This window comes from Barbus barbus, assembly GCF_936440315.1.
Source record: "Barbus barbus genome assembly, chromosome: 19".
In the NCBI taxonomy this organism is placed as follows: Eukaryota; Metazoa; Chordata; class Actinopteri; order Cypriniformes; family Cyprinidae; genus Barbus; species Barbus barbus.
In genome coordinates, this window is record NC_136747.1 from 8307103 (window position 1) to 8328498 (window position 21396).

The 21396-nt window shown below is 38.3% G+C and overlaps 2 protein-coding genes across 3 annotated transcripts in view; both read left to right on the forward strand.

Annotated features, from left to right (window-relative positions):
• The window catches only part of LOC306884944 (atrial natriuretic peptide receptor 1-like), a 103543-nt gene extending 100208 nt beyond the window's left edge, over positions 1–3335 (forward strand). The window contains exon 22 of the mRNA XM_079441204.1: positions 611–3335. Within this exon, the coding sequence (XP_079297330.1) occupies positions 611–762 (152 nt within the window). The 3' untranslated portion in view covers positions 763–3335. The remainder of the gene's footprint in view (positions 1–610) is intronic.
• Positions 3336–4709: 1374 nt separating this feature from the next.
• On the forward strand, positions 4710–20998 carry LOC306884986 (integrator complex subunit 3-like). 2 transcript variants are annotated; one of them, XM_079441279.1, is made up of 29 exons: positions 4710–5029; positions 5571–5654; positions 7048–7131; positions 7212–7325; positions 7411–7495; positions 7577–7643; positions 7772–7913; positions 11086–11215; positions 11326–11423; positions 11508–11699; positions 11784–11871; positions 12037–12116; positions 12955–13046; positions 13194–13300; positions 14177–14296; positions 14533–14662; positions 14751–14805; positions 14892–14995; positions 15175–15339; positions 16959–17112; positions 17200–17268; positions 17644–17719; positions 18228–18341; positions 18423–18471; positions 18560–18727; positions 19480–19580; positions 19692–19764; positions 19838–19991; positions 20104–20998. In XM_079441279.1, exons 1-29 carry the CDS (start codon positions 4946–4948, stop codon positions 20173–20175), a joined length of 3051 nt encoding a protein of 1016 aa, XP_079297405.1. In that variant the 5' UTR covers positions 4710–4945; the 3' UTR covers positions 20176–20998. The 2 variants fall into 2 exon arrangements, with proteins under 2 accessions (XP_079297405.1, XP_079297404.1); XM_079441278.1 differs by having other exon boundaries at positions 19477–19580; positions 20104–20997.
• The last annotated feature ends 398 nt before the right edge of the window (positions 20999–21396 follow it).

Below are 21396 nucleotides of genomic sequence, written 5' to 3' on the forward strand. Positions count from 1 at the left end.
TCTTTTTATTTGGTAAAACATGTATGTGTTGAAACGGCTAATAATAAAATGTGACATTCTGTAGTTTTGTCTCATATTCATCTTTTAATCATATTTGCAAATATCTTGACTCCACAGCCAACAGAGCAATTTTGTCTTTACTGTTCCCATACTTATGGAGGGCACTGTATATTAAACATACTAAATTGCTACATAATTACAGATGTGTTATTACTAAAATATTTAAATACATAACATAGAAACTTTAATAGAAATGACATTAAAGTATATTTATTTTACCATAAAAGCCATTTCTGATTATATAAATGTAGTTGGTCATACAGTGTGTTAATGTGCTGATAGTTCTGACATTAAAACGGTGCCTGTTTCTGAATAAACAGTTTGTGCAGCTCAACTTACAGCAATTAGAATTTATCATAAGAAATTATAAGTTGTATTTTTCTTCTAGCAATATAATAATATAATGAACTTTAGTCACAGTATTTAAGGCTGATTATATGTTATTTAATTTGATGCAAACTACAATGACACAGTGAGGGAAAGAAATGCAGAGAAAAGAGTGTGTGTGACTATTTCATCATCTACTATACACTGATTTCTCCCCCATCAGCCCTGAAGATCCATGTTTCAGAGGCCACACGGGCCGTCCTGCAGGAATTCAACTGCTTCCAGCTGGAGCTCAGGGGAGATGTGGAGATGAAGGGAAAGGGACGGATGAGGACGTACTGGCTGCTAGGAGAGATCAGCTCCGATAATGCCTAAAAACTGACAGACAGAGACAGAGCAATGCACCAGAGAGGAGAGAACAAAACAAACGCATCTAAACAAGCTCTGGGACAGTGTGGGACACCGGGATGAAGGAAGATTTCTTCAGAAAAAGACCTGACTTAGAAAGTAATGTTTCAAAACTGGGCCTTGTTCATCTTTCATTTCCCAAAAGCTTCACGTTATTGCTTCATGGGAATCTAGCTGTGACTTTTTTTGCCAAGTAAACTCAAACGGAAAAAAGTATACTTGAGCAGAGTCATTTAGACAAATGAAAGATGTCATAACACACCATCAGTGTGACCGGATCGAGTATTCACGGGTCTCGTAGGGTTTTGAATTTTGTTTTGTCGTGATAGGTCTTCATCCAGATTTTTTTAAGCAGTCATCAGGAGTCCTCTGGTTCTGTTTGTTGTCATTCATGCTATTGGTCACACAGAGAGACAGTGCTGTAGTCACTCTAGTTTTTTGGCCATGCGAAATGTTTTCGATTCCTCCTCCTGGGATGCTGGTCTGTTCAGATCTCTTCTATCTGCCAAAACTGATGCAGTTAGTCAGAGGGTTTTGAACCATAGATAAAAGTTACGCACAGAAGAGAAATAATAATAAATGGCAAGTATGGTTAAGAAAGCATAGAAATGTGCAATGATGGATTTTGTTCTCAAGAGCATTCCCTACAGAAATCCACATGTGATGATGTTGCAATAGTGTTTCAGAGAAACCAGCTCAGGGATGTTCTTGTCTTCATTTAATAGCAGGATTTAATTTCCCCTTACTGTCATCAAGAAACACCAACACTTTTAACTTCCAGAATGTGAGATATTTCCAGATGGAACTTGATTTTATCCACTGGGATTTAATTTGTGAATTCTGAGATTCCACTCGGATGCATTCATATCCTTGGATTTCAAAAAAAGAAATGAATACTGTTATTCTGCAATGATGCATTAAATTGATCAAAAGTGACAGTAACCACATTTTTAATGATTCAGAAGATTTCCGTTTCAAATAAATGCTGTTCTTTTTAACTTTCTATTCATCAAAGAACCTTGAAAAAAAAAAGTGTAACAGTTTCCATAAAAATATTAAGCAGCATAATGGTTTTCAACATTGATAATAAGAAATGTTTCTTGAAATCAGCATATTATTATGATTTCTGAAGGATCATGCAACACTGAAAACTGGAGTAATGATGCTGAAAATTCAGCTTTGCATCGCAGGAATAAATTACATTTTAAAATATATTCAAATAGAAAATAGTTATTTTAAATTGTAATAATATTTCACAATATTACAGTATACTGTAGGTTTGATCAAACAAATACAGCCTTGGTGAGCATAAAGAGACTTATGAAAACATCTTACAAACCCCAAACCTTTGACCAGTAGTGTAGACTGTGTCAAAAAATACCTCTGTATCTTACCTTCTATACTCTTTTGCAAAATATTGAAGAACAAAATGATGCAAACAGCAAAATGTGTACTTCCATCCTGGAGAAGCTGCTGCTATTTTATTGTATTTTCCCCCCTAAAATTCCACGTTTCTAACAATTATGCATACAAAAATACATGAACAGTATCTGGAACCTTACAATTATAGTAATTCAACTATGTAAACAAACTTGTTTCTTCAGAATGCGATGAATGTAAACAAGAGCAGGAACAGTTATGTTTTCAATAAGAATAATAGCTTTGTTAGGTTTGGATGTTGCAAAGTTGAACCACCGTCAACATGTCTACATCACCTTTTAATATTTATCAGCTCTCGATGTTTTGAAGATCATAGAAGATTTGTCAGATCTTCATCTTCATTGTACTCGGTATGTTCTGGTAACATTTGAAACCTTCTAACCAACAGCTTCCTGTTGCACACGACAAAATCTCAGCTATGCCCAAGTTTAAGATCAAATTAAGTCACATATTTCTCCCCCATTCGGAAAACCTTCACAGATTCTGGTGTTTTGTAAGGTGTCAGTTCACCTGTGTCTAAGCTGAGATAATGAGGATGTGGACAGAAACTTTCCCTGCTGCGATGACACCTGCTGAGCCATCCAATCTCACCGGGTCAGAGTCCTCTGGGATGGCTGTTACATTTTAGTGCAATCCAAAATCTTTGATCCACTTCCTGTGCTGATGACTGCATACAGTACATCCTGAGAGGAAACAGTCCAACGATTACCTGGTGGCATTAAAAGCTTTGTTAATCACGCTACTCTATTTTTGAAATAAAAATGAATGTCTTGCCCAGATGTAAATAAATGCAGTGTTTCTCCACATCACTTATCTTCTGCTGTGACAACAGTCAGTTAAACTGTAGCAATGCAGCACGAGGACGTGACCGCAGACGTCCTGTGTCATGAGATCCTGATTAATCATGTCAGATGTACAGTCTTTAAGCAGCAGCTCTGTTGGGAGAGCATGAATAATGATTGTATTGATTAATCTGTCCTCTGTGTGTGGTTTGAATAGATGGGTCTGTGGGGGATATTGGTATACATTATTACAAAGTCTTTAAGTGAAGTTTAAATTGATTATTGTGTTTTTTATGTTTGAGGGGAGAGGGATTACGTAAAAAATAAACACATTAAAAACACTGAGCCATCTTCACTAATTCTTGTGCTTTTAATGGTGTACAGTAATGTATTTGTCTCACAAAGTCAGCCTTTTAAAGACGAATGCATCTACGAGGCAAGCACTGCTATATTAGCACTGTTCAATTATATTTTGACAGGTAGAGACCATTTATATTGGGGTAAATTGCCATGTGTCATTTCTGTTAAGCAAAAGAATCCTAATGTGTTCCGTTTTTGCAGTTTCTTAAATATATATTAATTGTTTTACTGTTTAAATATTGCTGTTAAAATATATTTACTTATTAACGATCAACAAATATGTTTACTGTATATTGAAAATATGCATAATGATATATTGTTAATACAATATATTAAATAAGGAATTGCTGCTTTTCATATATTGAAAAATATGTGACAATATATTTACTTGTATATTGTAATGTATGTAATTTTATATTGAATATATATTCTACTATATACGTTTAAAATATTGTGATATATATATATATATATATATATATATATATATATATATATATATATATCACATATCATATATATATTTCCATATTGAAAATGAGTAAACTGTGAAGACCATATGCTTTAAACTGTATATATATATATATATATATATATATATATATATATATATATCAAATGATATCTAATATTAATAAAGTAATCTTGCCCAACATATCTGTCATTAAAATGTATTATATGCTACATTTTATAGCCTATATTGGCTTTTCAGCAATATTTAATTACACAAAATTATTTTGAAACAGAAATAACAGTATATAATATATATTTATGAAACATATAAGTGCCAGAAATTAGCTTTATTAGTAAGCAGTGATATATGAAATTGATTGATTGCATTTTAATATAATAATCATAATTTTAATTAAAATTTTATCATTGTAAAACAAAACTTAATTACAATGAATAGGCTATTATTAAAAAAATATAAAGTAATACTTATAATACGATTGTTGTTGTTACGTTAACTATAATAGTAATATATATATTTGTTAATCTTCGAATATTATTGCTTTTTCTTGTTGAGAGCCCCAATACGACAAAATATCTGCTGTTTCCACATTTAAAAGTCAGTACGCATTTATCCAGGTTTCATTAGCTTCACTCTAACCCTATAGTTTACTGTGTGTCTGAGTTTTTACCCACATGTTTACACAGAAGCAGCTTGTCAAGTTGCACGGGCTTCTTTTTGTCTAACGGGTCTCGCTGACAGTGCCCTCACCGTGATTGGTCAACTGCCACGTCAATCAAAATCCCCAGCACGCGATTGGTATAAATGAGTCGCTCCGCTCCGCCTTCACTCCGCGTTCGGAACACTTCCGCTAAGCCACCATGCACTGCGGAAGTTGAATTGATACAGTCGGACACTGTTGAAACACTGGAGTGGTCGCGTGAAGGTGGCGAATTAAGAGTCGTAAACACACTGTAGGCGCCTTGGACTGGGCGGAGAGAGGGTTAACTAGTTCATAAGCCCCACAGACCCACGGAAATAGCGAGGGAAGGGTTTCAAACAGCGCCCTAAACCCCCGTCAGGTCCCGTGTGTGTGGGCGCAGCGAGGCGGGAGGAGATGGAGCCCTCGCCGGCTAAGGGTAAAGCGCAGGGTCGCCTTCTGGTGTCCACCAGCCTGGACTCCAAAGATGAGCTGGAGGAGGTAGGGATCGACTCATTCCCTTCGGCCGTCAACATACGTGTCAGTGCGTCCTTCACAGCACCCATTAGCGAAGAAAAACATGGGGAAAACTAAGTACAATAACAAAAGGACGAGCAGAATGGAGAAGTTGACACTATCAGACTATCAGGACAGGGCTCATAGTTGCAGGGATGGCTTTTATATATAAAGTTTTATATATTAAATATAAAGAAAGGAGTTGAGGCAGCGGTGCAAACATGATGTGTGCTGAACGTTCAATGATGGCATCATGTCATACATGTCCTAAATGACAGCTGATGGTTTCAGTGACTCTCCATCTGCTGGGAAGGGTATTAAAAATTGATGCAGTCATGCCTTTAATTGGGATTAGACTATTTAAGCATGAACTGTTATTGGGATCTGCAGTGTTATTTTGTTGTTTGGTTGTTTTTGTCATGGCATTCATGCATGCATCCATATTGCTCTGTACTCACCTGTGTCTGTCTGTGTCTGTGTGTGTGTGTGTGTGTGTGTGTGTGTGTGTCTGTGTGTTGTGTTTCAGCGCCTGGAGAGGTGTGTGAGCATCACCACATCTATAACCAACGGACTGTCAGAGCGGGAAGCCAATGATGCTCTCACTGCTCATGTGAGTGTTTATCAGTTACACACACTTATGTTAACACATCAGGATTCACACACCATAAAAACCTGGACATAGAATAGAATTTTAAAGTTGTGATTTTTCAAGTCTGGAAAAGTAATGTAAAATGCTAAAGAGACTTTAATGTAGAATTTACTTTTTTCTAGATTTGCTCTGTTTGAAAATGTTTAATCACCTACATGTTGTTATTTTTGAGTGTCCACATAACTTTAAGATATCTGTTGACGTATTGTTGACGTTTGTATGCTAAATATGGTCATTTAAATCTATTACTTGACATAGACATCTGCTTTTCTTTTTAAATTTATTAGATTTAATAATCTAATGCAAATTTAAGCAGTAAGATGCTTCTCTGTATTGAGAATATAGTTGTGACAAAAAGATTTTGTTTTGGCACATACTGGAAATTCTCTTCAACTACTTCAGCTGTGACAGTCAAAATTATTTTATAAAGCAGCAGCTACATAAAAAGATGTCTCTTTATGCTCACCAAGGTCTGTATTTGTTTGATAATTTCAGTAAAAACAGTAATATTGTAAAATATTATTACAATTTAAAATAACTATTTTCTATTTGAATACATTTTAAATTTTAATTTATTCCTGTGATCAAAGCTGAATTTTCAGCATCATTCAAAATTGTCTTCAGTGTCACATGATTCTTCAGAAATCAGTCTAATATGTGACCCTGGACCACAAAACCAGTTTTAAGTGTCAATTTTCTGAAATTGAGATTTATACATCATTTGAAAACTGAATAAGCTTTCCATTGATGTATGATTTGTTAGGATAGGACAATATTTGGCTGAGATACAACTATTTGAGAGTCTGGAATCTGAGGATGCAAAAAAAATCTAAATATTGAGAAAATCGCTTTTAAATAATGTCCTTAGCAATGCATATTACTAATCAAAAATTAAGTTTTGATATATTTACGGTAGGTAATTTGCAAAATATATTCATGGAACATGATCTTTACTTAATATCCTAATGATTTTTGGCATAAAAGAAAAATCTATAATTTTGACCCATACAATGTATTTTTGGCTATTGCTACAAATATCTCCGTGCAACTTAAGACTGGTTTTGTGGTCCAGGGTCACATATGCTAAACAGTTTTTATCAGACAGAAGAATAGCATGACATTTATCCAAGGCCTTCTGGCTGCTGGTTAATGCATGTGGAATTGTGGTGCTCAGGTGAGGTACATGGGATCAAATCTGTCTTGCAACTTATTTCCTGATCCAGCTCCCCTATTTCCTCTTCATTTCGTTCATGACTGGCTTGAAATTTGAGATCAATAAAAGTGGTTAAAAGGTCTAAAATAAAATTCAAATACAATTTAATGATGATGGTTTAATGGGAGTGTGTGTGTTCAGGTGTGTAAGGGTCCACAGCAGCATGAGGAGATTTGTCTGGGTCTCTTCACACTTCTGCTCACAGAGCCCCCACAAGCACAGAGGGTATGTTGATGCTTCATACAAGAGATCTTATTCACATACATGCATGCATACCATCATTAACGTAGTATTGTGTCCTGCAGTGCTACAGAGACCTGACGTTGGTGAATCGGGACGGTATGAATGTGGTGCTCATCAAAATCAACCAGATCCTTATGGAGAAGTTCCTCAAGCTTCAGGACGTGTGCCGTACACAGGTGGGCTCCAATCTGATGTCATTTAACAACACTGAATTTAACAGTAACGCACTGGTGACGTCGTGTCTTATGTGTGTGTGGGCAGCTGGTGTGGTTGGTCAAAGAGCTGGTGAAGAGCGGAGTCATTGGAGCAGATGGGGTTCTCATGACGCTCATGAAACAGATCGCTGGTGCGTTCACACACAGATGCAAATCATGCTACATTTACAGTGTATCCCTACATCATGTGTCTAACTTGCCTCAATCTGCAGGGGGAGACATCTCCAGCAAAAACATGTGGTTGGCAGAGAACGTGTTGGAGATCTTAGTAGAGCAGAGGTGAGAAGTTTTGAGTCGTGCAGTGTGATGCAGTGTGATTGTTGCACTGTGGGCGATAACTACGTCCATGCAAATAGACCAGCGTGAGTTCATTGGCAGCTTCATGAATGTGTTTGTGTGCTGGACAGAGAGTGGGTGCTGAAAAGCGGGATGTTGGTGGCCATGTCTGTGTACACGTACCTGAGGCTCATAGTTGACCATGGGACACCGAACCTGCTGCCCCTCAGACAGAGAGAGGTAGACTTCTGCATCGGTCTGCTCAGAGAGAGGGTGAGTACTGGAAAGAATTCAGTTCTGGACACAGTGTTTCTTTTTTTGTGCATGCTTATAGTTACATGAAGTACAAGGCTAAAGTATTTTTGAGGAATTTTTTCTTGGGTCTGTGTTAATCATTTAACCCTATAAAGCCTACTATATCATATTTGATACGCAAATTGCTAGGGTAAATCATTAACATGATCAAACCTTATGAAAAGCCTATTGTACACAATCTATTACATCATGCCATGATGGTTCAAACTTCATGTCTTTTTACTGTGAAATCTTTAATAATTTTTATGAAGTAAATGTAAAAAAACACTTCTATATTGTTCCCCCACAATAAAAACTACAGAGCTACAGAATTTCATCTTACTTTTGGCCATATAAATATCAGCAATTCCAAAATTGCATGAGGTGTTTTTTTTTCTCTTCCTCCTCGAGTATGTGCTCCATGTTCTTTCATACTGTACTATATCATACAGGGTGCACCTCATGGAGTTGATTTTTGACTGGTTGTGTAGATGGGATGTGGTTATCCCACATACACATGATGCAAAACTGTAAATCTGGATCACAACTTTTCTTAATTCCATTATCTGTATAAAAAGCAAAAAAGGCCAGGAATGTAAAGAAAGATAAATACTTTTTATTCAGAGCGACTCACCATAGTCTAATTTCAAGGGCGCTCTCCCTGGAGCCGGCAGAGGTGAAGTGTCTCGCTCAAGGGCACTAAAGCAAGATTGAGATGTCTGTATCTGGGTCAGCAGTTCCCAAGAGAGCACTTTGGATTTAACTTGTGACTTGGGCTTGAACCAGCTGTGATTAAATTAGGTTTCCAGCAATTATTCAACAGATTTACAGTCAGGTCCATAAATATTGGGACATCGACACAATTCTAACATTTGTGGCTCTATACACCACCACAATGGATTTCAAATGAAACAAACAAGATGTGCTTTAACTGCAGACTGTCAGCTTTAATGTGAGGGTGTTTACATCCAAATCAGGTGAACGGTGTAGGAATTACAACAGTTTGCATATGTGCCTCCCACTTGTTAAGGGACCAAAAGTAATGGGACAGAATAATAATCATAAAATCAAACTTTCACTTTTTAATACTTGGTTGCAAATCCTTTGCAGTCAATTACAGCCTGAAGTCTGGAACGCATAGACATCACCAGACGCTGGGTTTCATCCCTGGTGATGCTCTGCCAGGCCTCTACTGCAACCGTCTTCAGTTCCTGCTTGTTCTTGGGGCATTTTCCCTTCAGTTTTGTCTTCAGCAAGTGAAATGCATGCTCAATCGGATTCAGGTCGCGTGATTGACTTGGCCATTGCATAACAGTCCACTTCTTTCCCTTCAAAAACTCTTTGGTTGCTTTTGCAGTATGCTTTGGGTCATTGTCCATCTGCACTGTGAAGCGCCGTCCAGTGAGTTCTGAAGCATTTGGCTGAATATGAGCAGATAATATTGCCCGAAACACTTCAGAATTCATCCTGCTGCTTTTGTCAGCAGTCACATCATCAATAAATACAAGAGAACCAGTTCCACTGGCAGCCATACATGCCCACGCCATGACACTACCACCACCATGCTTCACTGATGAGGTGGTATGCTTAGGATCATGAGCAGTTCCTTTCCTTCTCCATACTCTTCTCTTCCCATCACTCTGGTACAAGTTGATCTTGGTCTCATCTGTCCATAGGATGTTGTTCCAGAACTGTGAAGGCTTTTTTAGATGTCGTTTGGCAAACTCTAATCTGGCCTTCCTGTTTTTGAGGCTCACCAGTGGTTTACATCTTGTGGTGAACCCTCTGTATTCACTCTGGTGAAGTCTTCTCTTGATTGTTGACTTTGACACACATACACCTACCTCCTGGAGAGTGTTCTTGATCTGGCCAACTGTTGTGAAGGGTGTTTTCTTCACCAGGGAAAGAATTCTTCGGTCATCCACCACAGTTGTTTTCCGTGGTCTTCCGGGTCTTTTGGTGTTGCTGAGCTCACCGGTGCGTTCCTTCTTTTTAAGAATGTTCCAAACAGTTGTTTTGGCCACGCCTAATGTTTCTGCTATCTCTCTGATGGGTTTGTTTTGTTTTTTCAGCCTAGTGATGGCTTGCTTCACTGATAGTGACAGCTCTTTGGATCTCATCTTGACAGTTGACAGCAACCGATTCCAAATGCAAATAGCACCCTTGAAATGAACTCTGGACCTTTTATCTGCTCATTGTAATTGGGATAATGAGGGAATAACACACACCTGGCCATGGAACAGCTGAGAAGCCAATTGTCCCATTACTTTTGGTCCCTTAACAAGTGGGAGGCACATATGCAAACTGTTGTAATTCCTACACCGTTCACCTGATTTGGATGTAAATATCCTCAAATTAAAGCTGACAGTGTGCAGTTAAAGCACATCTTGTTCGTTTCATTTGAAGTCCATTGTGGTGGTGTATAGAGCCAAAAATTTTAGAATTGTGTCGATGTCCCAATATTTATGGACCTGACTGTATAGACACCATGAAATCGAAATTGACTGTACGTACCTTATGTAAATGTTCCTGGTTTTTTAGTGCACTGGGGCTTCAACTAAAAGGGATTTTGAAAATCAAATAATGGTCAAATGACATGTAGGTAAACAAGTTAAATATTTAAATCTATAATATACACGCTGCTGTTCAAAAGTTTAAGCTCAGTAAGGGTTTTTTTTTTATTTTTTTTTTTATGCCCAACGAGGCTGTATTTATTTCTCAGAAATACAGTAAAAACAGCAATTTTGAGAGATATTATTACAAGTTAAAATAACTGCTTCCTATTTGAATATATTTTAAAATGTCATTTATTCCTGTGCTCAAAGCTGAATTTTTAGCATCATTACTCCAGTCTTCAGTGTCACATGATCGTTCAGAAATCATTGTTATATGCTGACTTGCAGCTCAAGAAACGTTTCTTATTATTATCAATGTTAAATTTAAATATTTTTGTGGAAATCATGATACATTTTTTCTAGATTCTTTGACTAATAGAAAGTTCAAAAGAACAGTATTTATTTGAAATACCCCGTTTCCATCCACTCAAATTCTAAAGCCTAAAACTTTTTTCTCTGTTGTTACCTTTTCATCTTTTGTTGCCATTCAGTGGCGTTTCATGTTTTTAAATTGCTATGTGTCTGTATTTTAACAGTTCATGGAGTGTTTTATCATCGGGAGGGATCTGGTCAGACTCTTACAGTATGTGGCTCGTATTCCTGAGTTGGAGTTGCTGTGGAGAGACCTGCTGCACAATCCTCAGACCCTTAGCCCACAGTTCACAGGTGTGTGGGAGGGAGTTTCTACAGTAATGCATCAGTTTTGGACATAATTAGTATGCACAGTAAAGTCTGTGTGTTATTAAATTGGGCTGTTTTGTCCTGTCCTGCTGCAGGTATATTGCAGCTCCTCACCTCCAGAACCTCACGCAAGTTTCTGGCCTGTCGACTCACCCCTGACATGGAGACCAAGCTGCTGTTCATGACCTCACGGGTAAATACACACAAACACTGACACCTGACACTGAAACCACAATACGACTTGAAAGGCAAAAACCCCTGCTCTTCCTGGCTGCAGGTTCGGTTTGGCCAGCAGAAGCGCTATCAGGACTGGTTTCAGCGGCAGTATCTGTCCACAGCTGAAAGCCAGTCACTGCGCTGTGATCTCATTCGCTACATATGTGGTGTGGTTCATCCATCCAATGAAGTGCTGAGTTCTGATATTCTGCCGCGCTGGGCGATCATTGGATGGCTCCTGACTACCTGCACAGTAAGTAAATACAAAAAACCTTCGACTTATAAGATTTTTCTCTCTGTCATTTTGGATTCCATATCAATCTGTCTCTCTCTGTAGTCTAATGTTGCTGCATCTAATGCCAAACTGGCCTTGTTCTACGACTGGCTGTTCTTCAACCCAGAGAAAGACAGCATCATGAACATCGGTAAGAGAGGCAGGAAGCCATTATTGTGCCTTTTAGATTTGACTTTGTAAACAGACATGTACAAACCACATGATTTGCCTTCACTCAGTCTCTGATGCTCTGCTTTTATTTTCCTTTGATATCTCGCTCTTTCTGTTTCTCTCTTTCGGACTATTGTTTTTTCAGAGCCAGCCATTTTGGTGATGCATCACTCCATGAAACCACATCCTGCTATAACAGCCACACTACTGGACTTCATGTGTCGGGTGAGAAACTCTCTCTCAGTTCTTACTGTATCTAAGAGCTTGTTAATGTCATACACAGAAGTGTGAGTAATGGCCACTAAAACAGAATTTACCAGAAGTGTTGTTTTTTTAATGCAATACAATTTAAAACATCAAATCAAAATGGACCCAATTATACATGCATTATGGTGCAAAGTTCATCTATACACATTATTCTAAAGAATATTATTTTTATTTTCATACACTCTTTTTTTATTAAAGTATCATGACTTTCCATTTGAAATAACAGTAACACTTTACAATAAGATCTTAATAGTAAACAGTTACTGCGGTAACTAACATTAACAACGAGCAATGCATTAGTTGCAGTATTTTCTTAATCTTTGTTAACATTAATTAACAAAAATACAACTGTTGTTAGTTTGTTTGCTCAAGTCCATTAAATCTTAACATTATTATTAATACAACTTTAGATTTTAACTCATTAACTAAGATTGATGCATGCTCTAGAAGTAATTGTCAAATCTTTTTGACAGACATATAGAAATATGTATATTCTGACAATAATAGAAATGTGTATATTCAGTATAAAAGTGTTGACTTTTTTTTTTTTTTTTTTTTTTTTTTTTTTTATTATTATTTTCAATAAAAATAGAGCTGTTCGTGTTAACTAATGTAGTTAACTTATGCAAAAAAATGGAAGCTTATTGTAAAGTGCTACTGGGAAAAAAAAAATTGCTGATGCAACCAAAACCATGTTTGTGGGAAAAATTATAAGAGGATTTTACAGAGGAAGTTCTGTGTTGTGAATTCCAGTCTTTCAAATCTTGGGTTAACCTGCTATTTTATTCCACTTCAGATCATCCCAAACTTTTTCCCTCCTCTTGAGGGTCAAGTGCGGCAGGGCGTCTTCAACTCTCTAAACTTCATCATGGAGAAGAGAGTACTGGCGTAAGTTTATCAGACAGACACACACACATACTCACTCATTAGCATGTTCCCATACAGACACTTCATCAAGGATGCCACCAGTGTCTTTCTGCCGATTTAGAGATGCTTTCAATATAATGATCCCTACTATCTCTCTCGCTCTCTCAGTCACCTAGCACCTTTGTTTGACAACCCTAAACTGGACCGTGAGCTGCGCTCTATGCTGCGAGAACGCTTCCCAGAGTTCTGCAATTCCCCCTCGCCGCCCACTGAAGGTCAGAGCTCCACACCACTGATTCATTGCCAGTCATGTCAAAAACAATAGCTCCAAAGCAATTTAGTCCACCAGAAATATTATACAAAACAGACATTCTTTTTTCCAACATTCTATGATTTTGGATGCACTAAACTTGAATATTAATCTCGATAAACCTCTTTTGTTCGGAAGAGCGATTTGTGAGCATTTTTGTGTAATTCAGGATAAATGACAGCGAATGTGATGCTAAAACGTGCAAATTTAAGTCTTACAACTCCGTTATCTACTTTCCCATCTCATCAGTAAAATAAATGCTTTAGCAGATATATGACGTGTGTGTGTGTACAGTGGTCCTCAACATTTCTGACTTTTTGTCAAGGTCTATATTGAAGGCCCTCAGAGATAGTTCTAGTACTTTGCTGTAATGACAAAGCTGCTCAGTTTCAAACTGTTTTATTTACAGAAAATGTAAAAGTGAAATTAAAATAATTAAATATTATTCAGTATGTATATCTATTAATATTATATGAATGTTTAATTGATACAATTAAAATAATTCAAATAATTAATTGCTCTAGTTCCAGAATTTGGCCTTTTGTAGTTTACACTTTTATATTACCAATGAATTTACAACTTATCTATTCATTTTTGATTACAGGGACTTTCTTAAATACTGAAACAGCAATTTTAAGGCAATACAATATTTTAGACCTTAAATTAAAATTAAGAAGGACACCTGGTTGAGATCAACTAGTGTAGTTTGAAATAGAAATATTAAAATTAAGATCCAGCAAGGATTATAACCTCAAAATGTACAGTGTTCTAAGTCAGTTGAATGAAATTGAGTTATGGCACGTTTTAATATAGATTTTCTTTTTTCCTGTACTTTTTGTAGTAAAAATGGAGGAATCTGTTCCTTTGGAGATGGACAATCATGTGCTTGATAAGGAGGATGGTTGCTATGACAACACAGATGCTACCTTCAGTGATGATGAGGAAGAATTGAACAACAAGGGTAAGATGCTTGCCGTAATGGCAGATAGATTTTAACGCCGGCCTTCAGATCGACCAATTACGGCTCAGCTTCACAGCGTTACTTCAGTTGGAGTGGAGCGAATGTTCTCTGCTTCAGTATTCAATCATGACAGAATCCAGATCAGTGGCTCTGGCTCAAAATGATGCCCATGACCCACTTCTGTATTTTCAGTTCATATCAGTGCCATCATGATATGAACCCTTGTTTATCCCAAGGTAAAAAACGAGAGTTCAGATTCCATCAGCTTAAGGAAACCTTCATCGACGAGCCTGCTGACATTACACCTTTCGTGGACCAATTGGACGAGGCACTTAAAGAAAGGGTTCTGCAGCTGCAGAAAGGAAGGTGAGACTCGTGATTAATAACATGTTTTACAGTTGTAATAAGATCTCAATTGCATGAGTGTCAATTTGTGTGGTTCTTTCTCTCTCAGTGACACAGAAACACATTGTGAAGTCATGCAGGAAATTGTGGATCTTATTTTAGAGGTGAGCTTTGCTCAGGGTTCAAATTTCGATCGGAGCGTTAAATACGGTTGATGATACACACTTTTTTTTTTTTTGTCCTCTTTCAGGAGGATTTTGACTCAGAGCAGATGTCTACTCTAGCTTCCTGTCTGGCTGAACTGTTTAAGAGTCACTTCAGAGGAGATGTGTTGCCTGAGGAGATCACAGAAGAGTATGTTTCTCTTTCTTTCTCAACTTCCTGTCGGGTCGGTTTGCACATTTTTTTGTGGTTAGCATTAGATATGTCTTTGGTTCCAGCCTGCATTGTTCCCTGATTCCCCTCCATATTTTCCTGTCACTATTGTTCATTTTTCTTAATGAAGAGGCTAAAGGGTTGCTCTGTGTGTGCAGGTCATTGGAGGAGTCCGTGTGTAAGCCGGTGTGTCTGATCTTCAGGAACTTGTGTCAAATGCAGGAGGACAACAGCGGCTTCTCTGTCCTGCTGGACCTGCTCGCCGAGCTCTACCAGAAACAGCCGAAAATCGGTTATCATCTTCTCTACTACCTCAAAGCTAGGTAGGATCAAAAAGTCCAAACAATATCATCCAAGTGATGAGCAACAAGATATATCGCCAATTGGGTGGTTTCTATTTTGTTAAGGCCATGACACACCAAGCTGATGGTCTTCCAGTGTCAGGCTGTAGTTAAGCACCAGACTGACCCTGTCGATGGCTTTTTGGCCAATTGAGCATGTTGAATTGGCAGCAAAGCCTGTCTCTGAGGGAGCTCACTCTGATTGGCTGTTCAGCTTAGCGAAGCAGTACATGAGAAGAAAAGCGGATGTGACAAAAACAAGTAAACACCACACCCAAGAGGGCAAATATAGAAGGCTCTTGTCATTGTTTGTCAGCAATTTAGCTATTCTGGTTCCCCTTTTTAAATGACAAATACAGACTACTGCCACCTGATGGAATGGAGAGTTAATTGTTAATTGAGTTTGATTGACAGGTGATCTGACCAATCATAACGCTGAATCTGCCATTTTTGTCTGACAAACAAACCAGACAGGAGAGTAGATTCATGTCGGAGGGCTTAAACTTGAAAATGGTGTGTTTTGACGTCTTTCCACGGGTGAAACAAGATACAGTACCTTCTGATATTCATTCATGTTTATTTCATGCTATAACTAGTAAAGAGGAAGAGATGATCACTTCACGTGCCGCTTGAACTGAGGCGCTGCACGACACATTAAAGAGCCACAAAACAGTATTTATTGTTTGAATTTCTTTAAAAAAATGACACAATTTGAAAGCTGAGACTTTTTCATACCTAAAGTAACCTGCTCTGTCCTGTCTGTCGCCGCGTTGTCCGTTTCCTCTTTGCTCTGCGATGTATTTTTTTTTTTTTTGTCGAACATAGCAACAGTAACGAAAGGGGACGGGTCTTTGCGAAGGGTCAATTTCGCTTATGCAGGCACAAACAGAGTAGAGGTCTTCTCAGGTCCTAAAATCTGTACCCAACCCAAATCATCCCAACATGATGTACATAAATTGTTTTTTTAATCCCGGTGTCCTGCTGACTGATTTGGTCACTGCTCCATTACTTTTATTTATTTACATATTTATTATTACCTTTATATTATTGTCTGCCTGATGGATAAGTTATTTGTGAGTTTGTCTTTCAGTTGTGACGAGTGGATTGGAAAAATAAACATGATAGCTCAATTAAAAATTAAATTGATTGCCCAACAAATCACTAGTCTTGTCTGCATCGCTATTCAGCTCATTCCAGCAAAGGGCTTCTGCACATAAAAAGAAAAGCCCTGCATGAACACGCAGTGTAATGAAGCGAGTGGCTTTTCCTGATGGATCTCATATCTATTAGAAGGATTTCTGTGTACGAGGTTAGCGGGTCCATTTGGAAAAAGCACAATAATTTTAAATTACCTGAGACCTGAGGCCACTAATACTAGGCACTCTTCTACGTTCTGGACACAAACTCTTTCGGGACAAACCTCAGGTTTTCAAGTAGCCCCTTGAAAACCTTGAATATAGAGCGTATATTTAATGAAATCCTACCTTGTGCAATTTGATAACCACACTAAGCCATAAGTCCCTTTTTTTTTTGATTAATCATGCAGCCCTTGTCGGAGCGCTCAGTGTTTTCATAGTAGACTGTTTTGTGTGTCTTTGCAGCAAAGCGGCGGCGGGGAAGATGAGCCTGTACGAGTCCTTTGCTCAGGCCACGGCTCTGGGAGACCTGCACACCTGCTTGATGATGGACATGAAGGCCTGTCAGGAGGATGATGTGAGGCTCCTGTGCTACCTAACCCCCTCCATCTATTCAGAGGTAACGCACCTCATACTCCAACACCATGTGCCTGCAACAGAGGCTTTCACAACCTTGTTTGACTTTTTCTGTGTCTGTGCTGTACAGTTCCCAGATGAGACCTTGCGTAGTGGAGAGCTCCTCAACATGATCGTGGCTGTCATTGATTCGGCACAGGTTTCAAATATACACCTTTAAATTGAAAGTTGACCCAAAAATGTACTCCCTTTCGTGTCATTCCAAACCCATAAGACTTTGATTCACTTTTGAGAGGCAAATGAAGATATGTTTAATGAAGCCTGGGAGATTTCTTTCCCTTCATAGAAAGTCTATTATAGCAAAACTTTGATGCTTCAGAAAGTTCATAAAGACAAATTATTTTGTTTGTAAAGATGATCAGATTTAATTTAGGCTAGCAAGTAGGGTGTGGCACGAGGGTGAGTGATGGAAAAAAAATCCTATTTTTGGCTGAACTTCCCTTTAACACTGATTACATTTATTTATTTTTCTTCAAATCGCTTTTAACCTCTCACTCTTGTTTTAACCTCACAGCTTCAGGAGCTGATGTGTCACGTGATGATGGGTAATCTGGTGATGTTCCGTAAAGATTCAGTCCTCAACATCCTCAGTAGGTTTACAGCAGTTTTCAAGCTCTTACGGTTCCCCATCTGACCTCACAAGTCTCTGTTCAAATTGCATAGTTACACCTAACAAACGAAACGCCAAGTTTGAAAATGAATGGGGGGCTTAAGGCAAAAATGCCCCCCAAATTCAAGGTCAAGGTGGAAAAAATACCCTTGGGTAACTAAATCTGTTACAGTTATCACAGTGTTCTTTGCTCACTTTCTGTATATAATCTATTTCCAGTTTGAACTTTCTTATGCTACTAAAATATGAAGTCTTGATTTTTATACATAAAAAGCAATAAACTAATTCATAAATGTTCTTATGTTTGTTCTAATAAATATTGATTTTTAATGGAAAAATTAGTTTTTCACCCTGACAAATGTCAAACAGATGTCTGTGCTAAAAAAAAAAGCTATAGTGAAATCTAGTTGTTTTTCTGTGTGAACGTGGCAGACATTCATCCATTGCTTTGTAAAGCTAATTTTGTTCTGTGCATCTGTGTGTTTTAGTTCAGTCTCTGGACTGGGAAACGTTTGAGCAGTACAGCACATGGCAGCTTTTCCTGGCGCACAGTATCCCTCTGGAGAGCATCATCCTCATTTTACAGCACCTCAAATACAAGGGTGAGCGTCTCTCTACATAGACACACTTTCACTCTACACATACTCGGTCCACCCATAATCCTCTTCGCTCTCCACTCACAGAACATCCAGAAGCTCTGTCCTGCCTGCTGCTGCAGTTACGAAGAGAAAAGTAAGGCTTTTCACACAGATGGTTATTAATCTTGTTTGCTGTGGGACGCAGTCATAATATTTTTTATTTTTGCTGTGTTGTGCTGAAGGCCGAGTGAGGAGATGGTGAAGATGGTGCTGAGCCGACCTTATCACCAAGAGGATCAGTTCACCACCAGCATCCTGCGGCACTGGGCGGCGAAACACGACGACCTGCTGGGAGAGCACATCAAAGCCCTGCTCATCAAGAACAATAACATGCCCCGTAAACGACAGAGGTAATGACATATTCAGCCCTCAGGACTGAAAGATGGATGTGGAGTGTTTAAGGCCCTGGGCTGAGCACACAAAGGTTGAGATTCAAGCTCAAGTGGATTGAACGCAGGGTCTGTAGCCCTGAAGAAGCATGAAATACATTAAATATTTATACTGTAAAATTACCCAATATTATGAAGATCTTGCCAGTGGGCCAGTTGTCTGCCCACTCATTGTCATGACTAGCAAATATGATGGCACTAAGAAGAAATGGCTTCAGTAGCAAATAGCCAATATTGCTTCGGTTTGATTTATTTCACAAATCTATTATTAAATGTCCTTCAAATAAATTATTCAACGCACTTCTGTGTGTTCATGCAAGGAATAAGTATGTGGAAAATACTATTTTAAGTAAATATTTATTTGCTCTAAACATTTTGCATATACTGATTTGAAATAATGGTTCTCTCATTTGGAAAAAATTCAAGTCCTGTGACATTATTTTGTTTATACACTACCATTCTAAAGCTCAGCACTATTCACAAATCAGTAAGTTTTATCATTTTATTCAGCAATTTTAAATCGCAGAAATAAATGACATTTTTAAAATGTGTTCAATTTAAAAAACAGTTATTCAAAATCACAGTAATATTTCACAACATTACTGTTTCTGGTCAAATTAATGCAGCCTTGGTGAGCAGAAGAGTCTTTTAAAAACATTAAAAAGTTGTGAAATTTTTAAAAATACATGTATTTGTGTTGTGTTTTTGAGAAGTTTGAGGAGCTCCAGCAATAAACTGGCTCAGCTGACCCTGGAACAGATGCTGGAACATCTGGACAGTTTGAGACTCAATCTCAGCAACACCAAGAACAATTGTGAGTTCAACATCAGACTCTTACAGTCCATAAAATGGCACTAAATACTCAGCCTGGTTTTCTGTTTTACTGTTTATATTGATTTAAACAATGTTCTTCTTGTTGTATCAGTCTTTTCCCAGACGCCCATATTACAAGCCCTACAGCATGTTCAGGCCAGCTGTGATGAGGCCCACAAAATGAGGTGTGTTTTTTGCTTGATAAAGCACAATTATTATCATTTATTTTATCGTAACTGTTTTCTTTTCTTCTGCCAGGTTTAGTGATCTTTTCTCATTAGCTGAGGAGTATGAGGATTCCTCCAAACAACACAAACCTCGACGCAAAGCCCCAGCATCCTCGCCACGATCCCGCAAGGGTGCGGCTCCTCAACCCAGCAATGAAGATGAGAGCGCGTCCAGCAGCGCTTCGGTAAACCCAGACTCGCAACATGACATCACGAAAGCCTTCAGGCCAGCACCCATATTATTCTTATTCTTCTTATTATTATTGTTTAAAATGGCATTTGTTGACTGCTCTCCAGGAGGAAGAGGATTCCAAACCCAAAGCCAAGAGAAAGCGGAAAGCATCTGCAGTAGGATCTGACAGCGACTGAGAGGAAAACCCTCGTCTCCACGCCAACCACACCCAGCATAACCACGCCCCCTCTGCGACTGTGACGTCACTGGAGACTGCCTGCCAATCATCTGCTCCAGCCACTCAGGGGCAGCCTGCCCAAACACTCTTCCTCCTGCAGGGTCTCTGGACTCAAATGCAGTGGAGCCTGGGAGATGAGCATCTGCCTTCTCTAACCACTGGACTCCTCGGCTATTTCAAGCTTGAGAGTTTGGTTAAGTGTAAGGACGGGCGCAGTGGGGGCGGCTAAGCCTGGAGAACCTACATCCAGACAGGCATAGACTGACAGACGTACAAACAAGACAGACTGCCTTAAAGGAGAGGGTTACTTAATGTTCCCCAATAGCCCACCCATAAAAATTCATGGTAATGTACTTCAAAGAGCAGTTACCACTGATGGTAGTGAACCCAGACTGTAACATGAAGTACAGGGATCTTAAACTGATTGAAGATTTTACTGGTTCATTTTGGAATAGTGGAAAGCAGATAGGGGTGTTCAGCTTCAAGCCTTTTATCTTTTCATGTTGAACAGACCTTTCCCCCGTGCCCATCATAAATAAAGATTTGGACGCCGTGGCTCTTCAGAGTGGAGCCGAGACTTTACAGAAGGTCTGGGAGTTTTTATCTCATGTTTGAAATGAAAGCAGGACCTACAAACGGAGGACTCGACTTGGTGGACTTTTTAAAGAATTCTTTCTACTGACTTATTTTCATAAAAACAGATTGTAACTATGTTAAAGGACTATGATATTAATAAAAAAGGGTGGAAAAAGTTTGGTTTTCTAACCAAAATGTCACATTTGAAGTCTTGCATTCTTGTTGGGATGAGAACAAACCTATTGGCCGTCCTCAATAACATACTACCAACACTCCGTATTATTTACCATTTCTTTAGTTTGCATACTGAATGTCTACTTTGCTTAGCATGCAGTTTTTCTCAATGCAATCAAACTGCCTGGTCTGTGTAACAAAACTAGCCCAATGGCCCTTTCCTAAATATCAAAACATGCCATTTACACACCTAAAATACATATTTTACAGTCACTGTTATGCATTATACACAATTTCAACTCTTATTCGATATATAAAAAAAAAGAAACAGCCCTGTTTCATGATCATGTATTTTAAAGATAATTTTGTAAAATCCCAAAAAGCTTTACATATCTTTATTGGAAAGGGTTTAAACGTTTTTATGCTTGTT

Bases quoted from the DNA above. Each gene is read 5' to 3' on its own strand.
- LOC306884986 (XM_079441278.1), top strand. From the start codon at position 4,946: ATGGAGCCCTCGCCGGCTAAGGGTAAAGCGCAGGGTCGCCTTCTGGTG. The intron at 11,700-11,783 runs GTAAGTAAATAC...CTCTCTCTGTAG, and splicing joins GGCTCCTGACTACCTGCACA to TCTAATGTTGCTGCATCTAA. The intron at 17,720-18,227 runs GTAGGTTTACAG...TGTGTGTTTTAG, and splicing joins TTCAGTCCTCAACATCCTCA to TTCAGTCTCTGGACTGGGAA.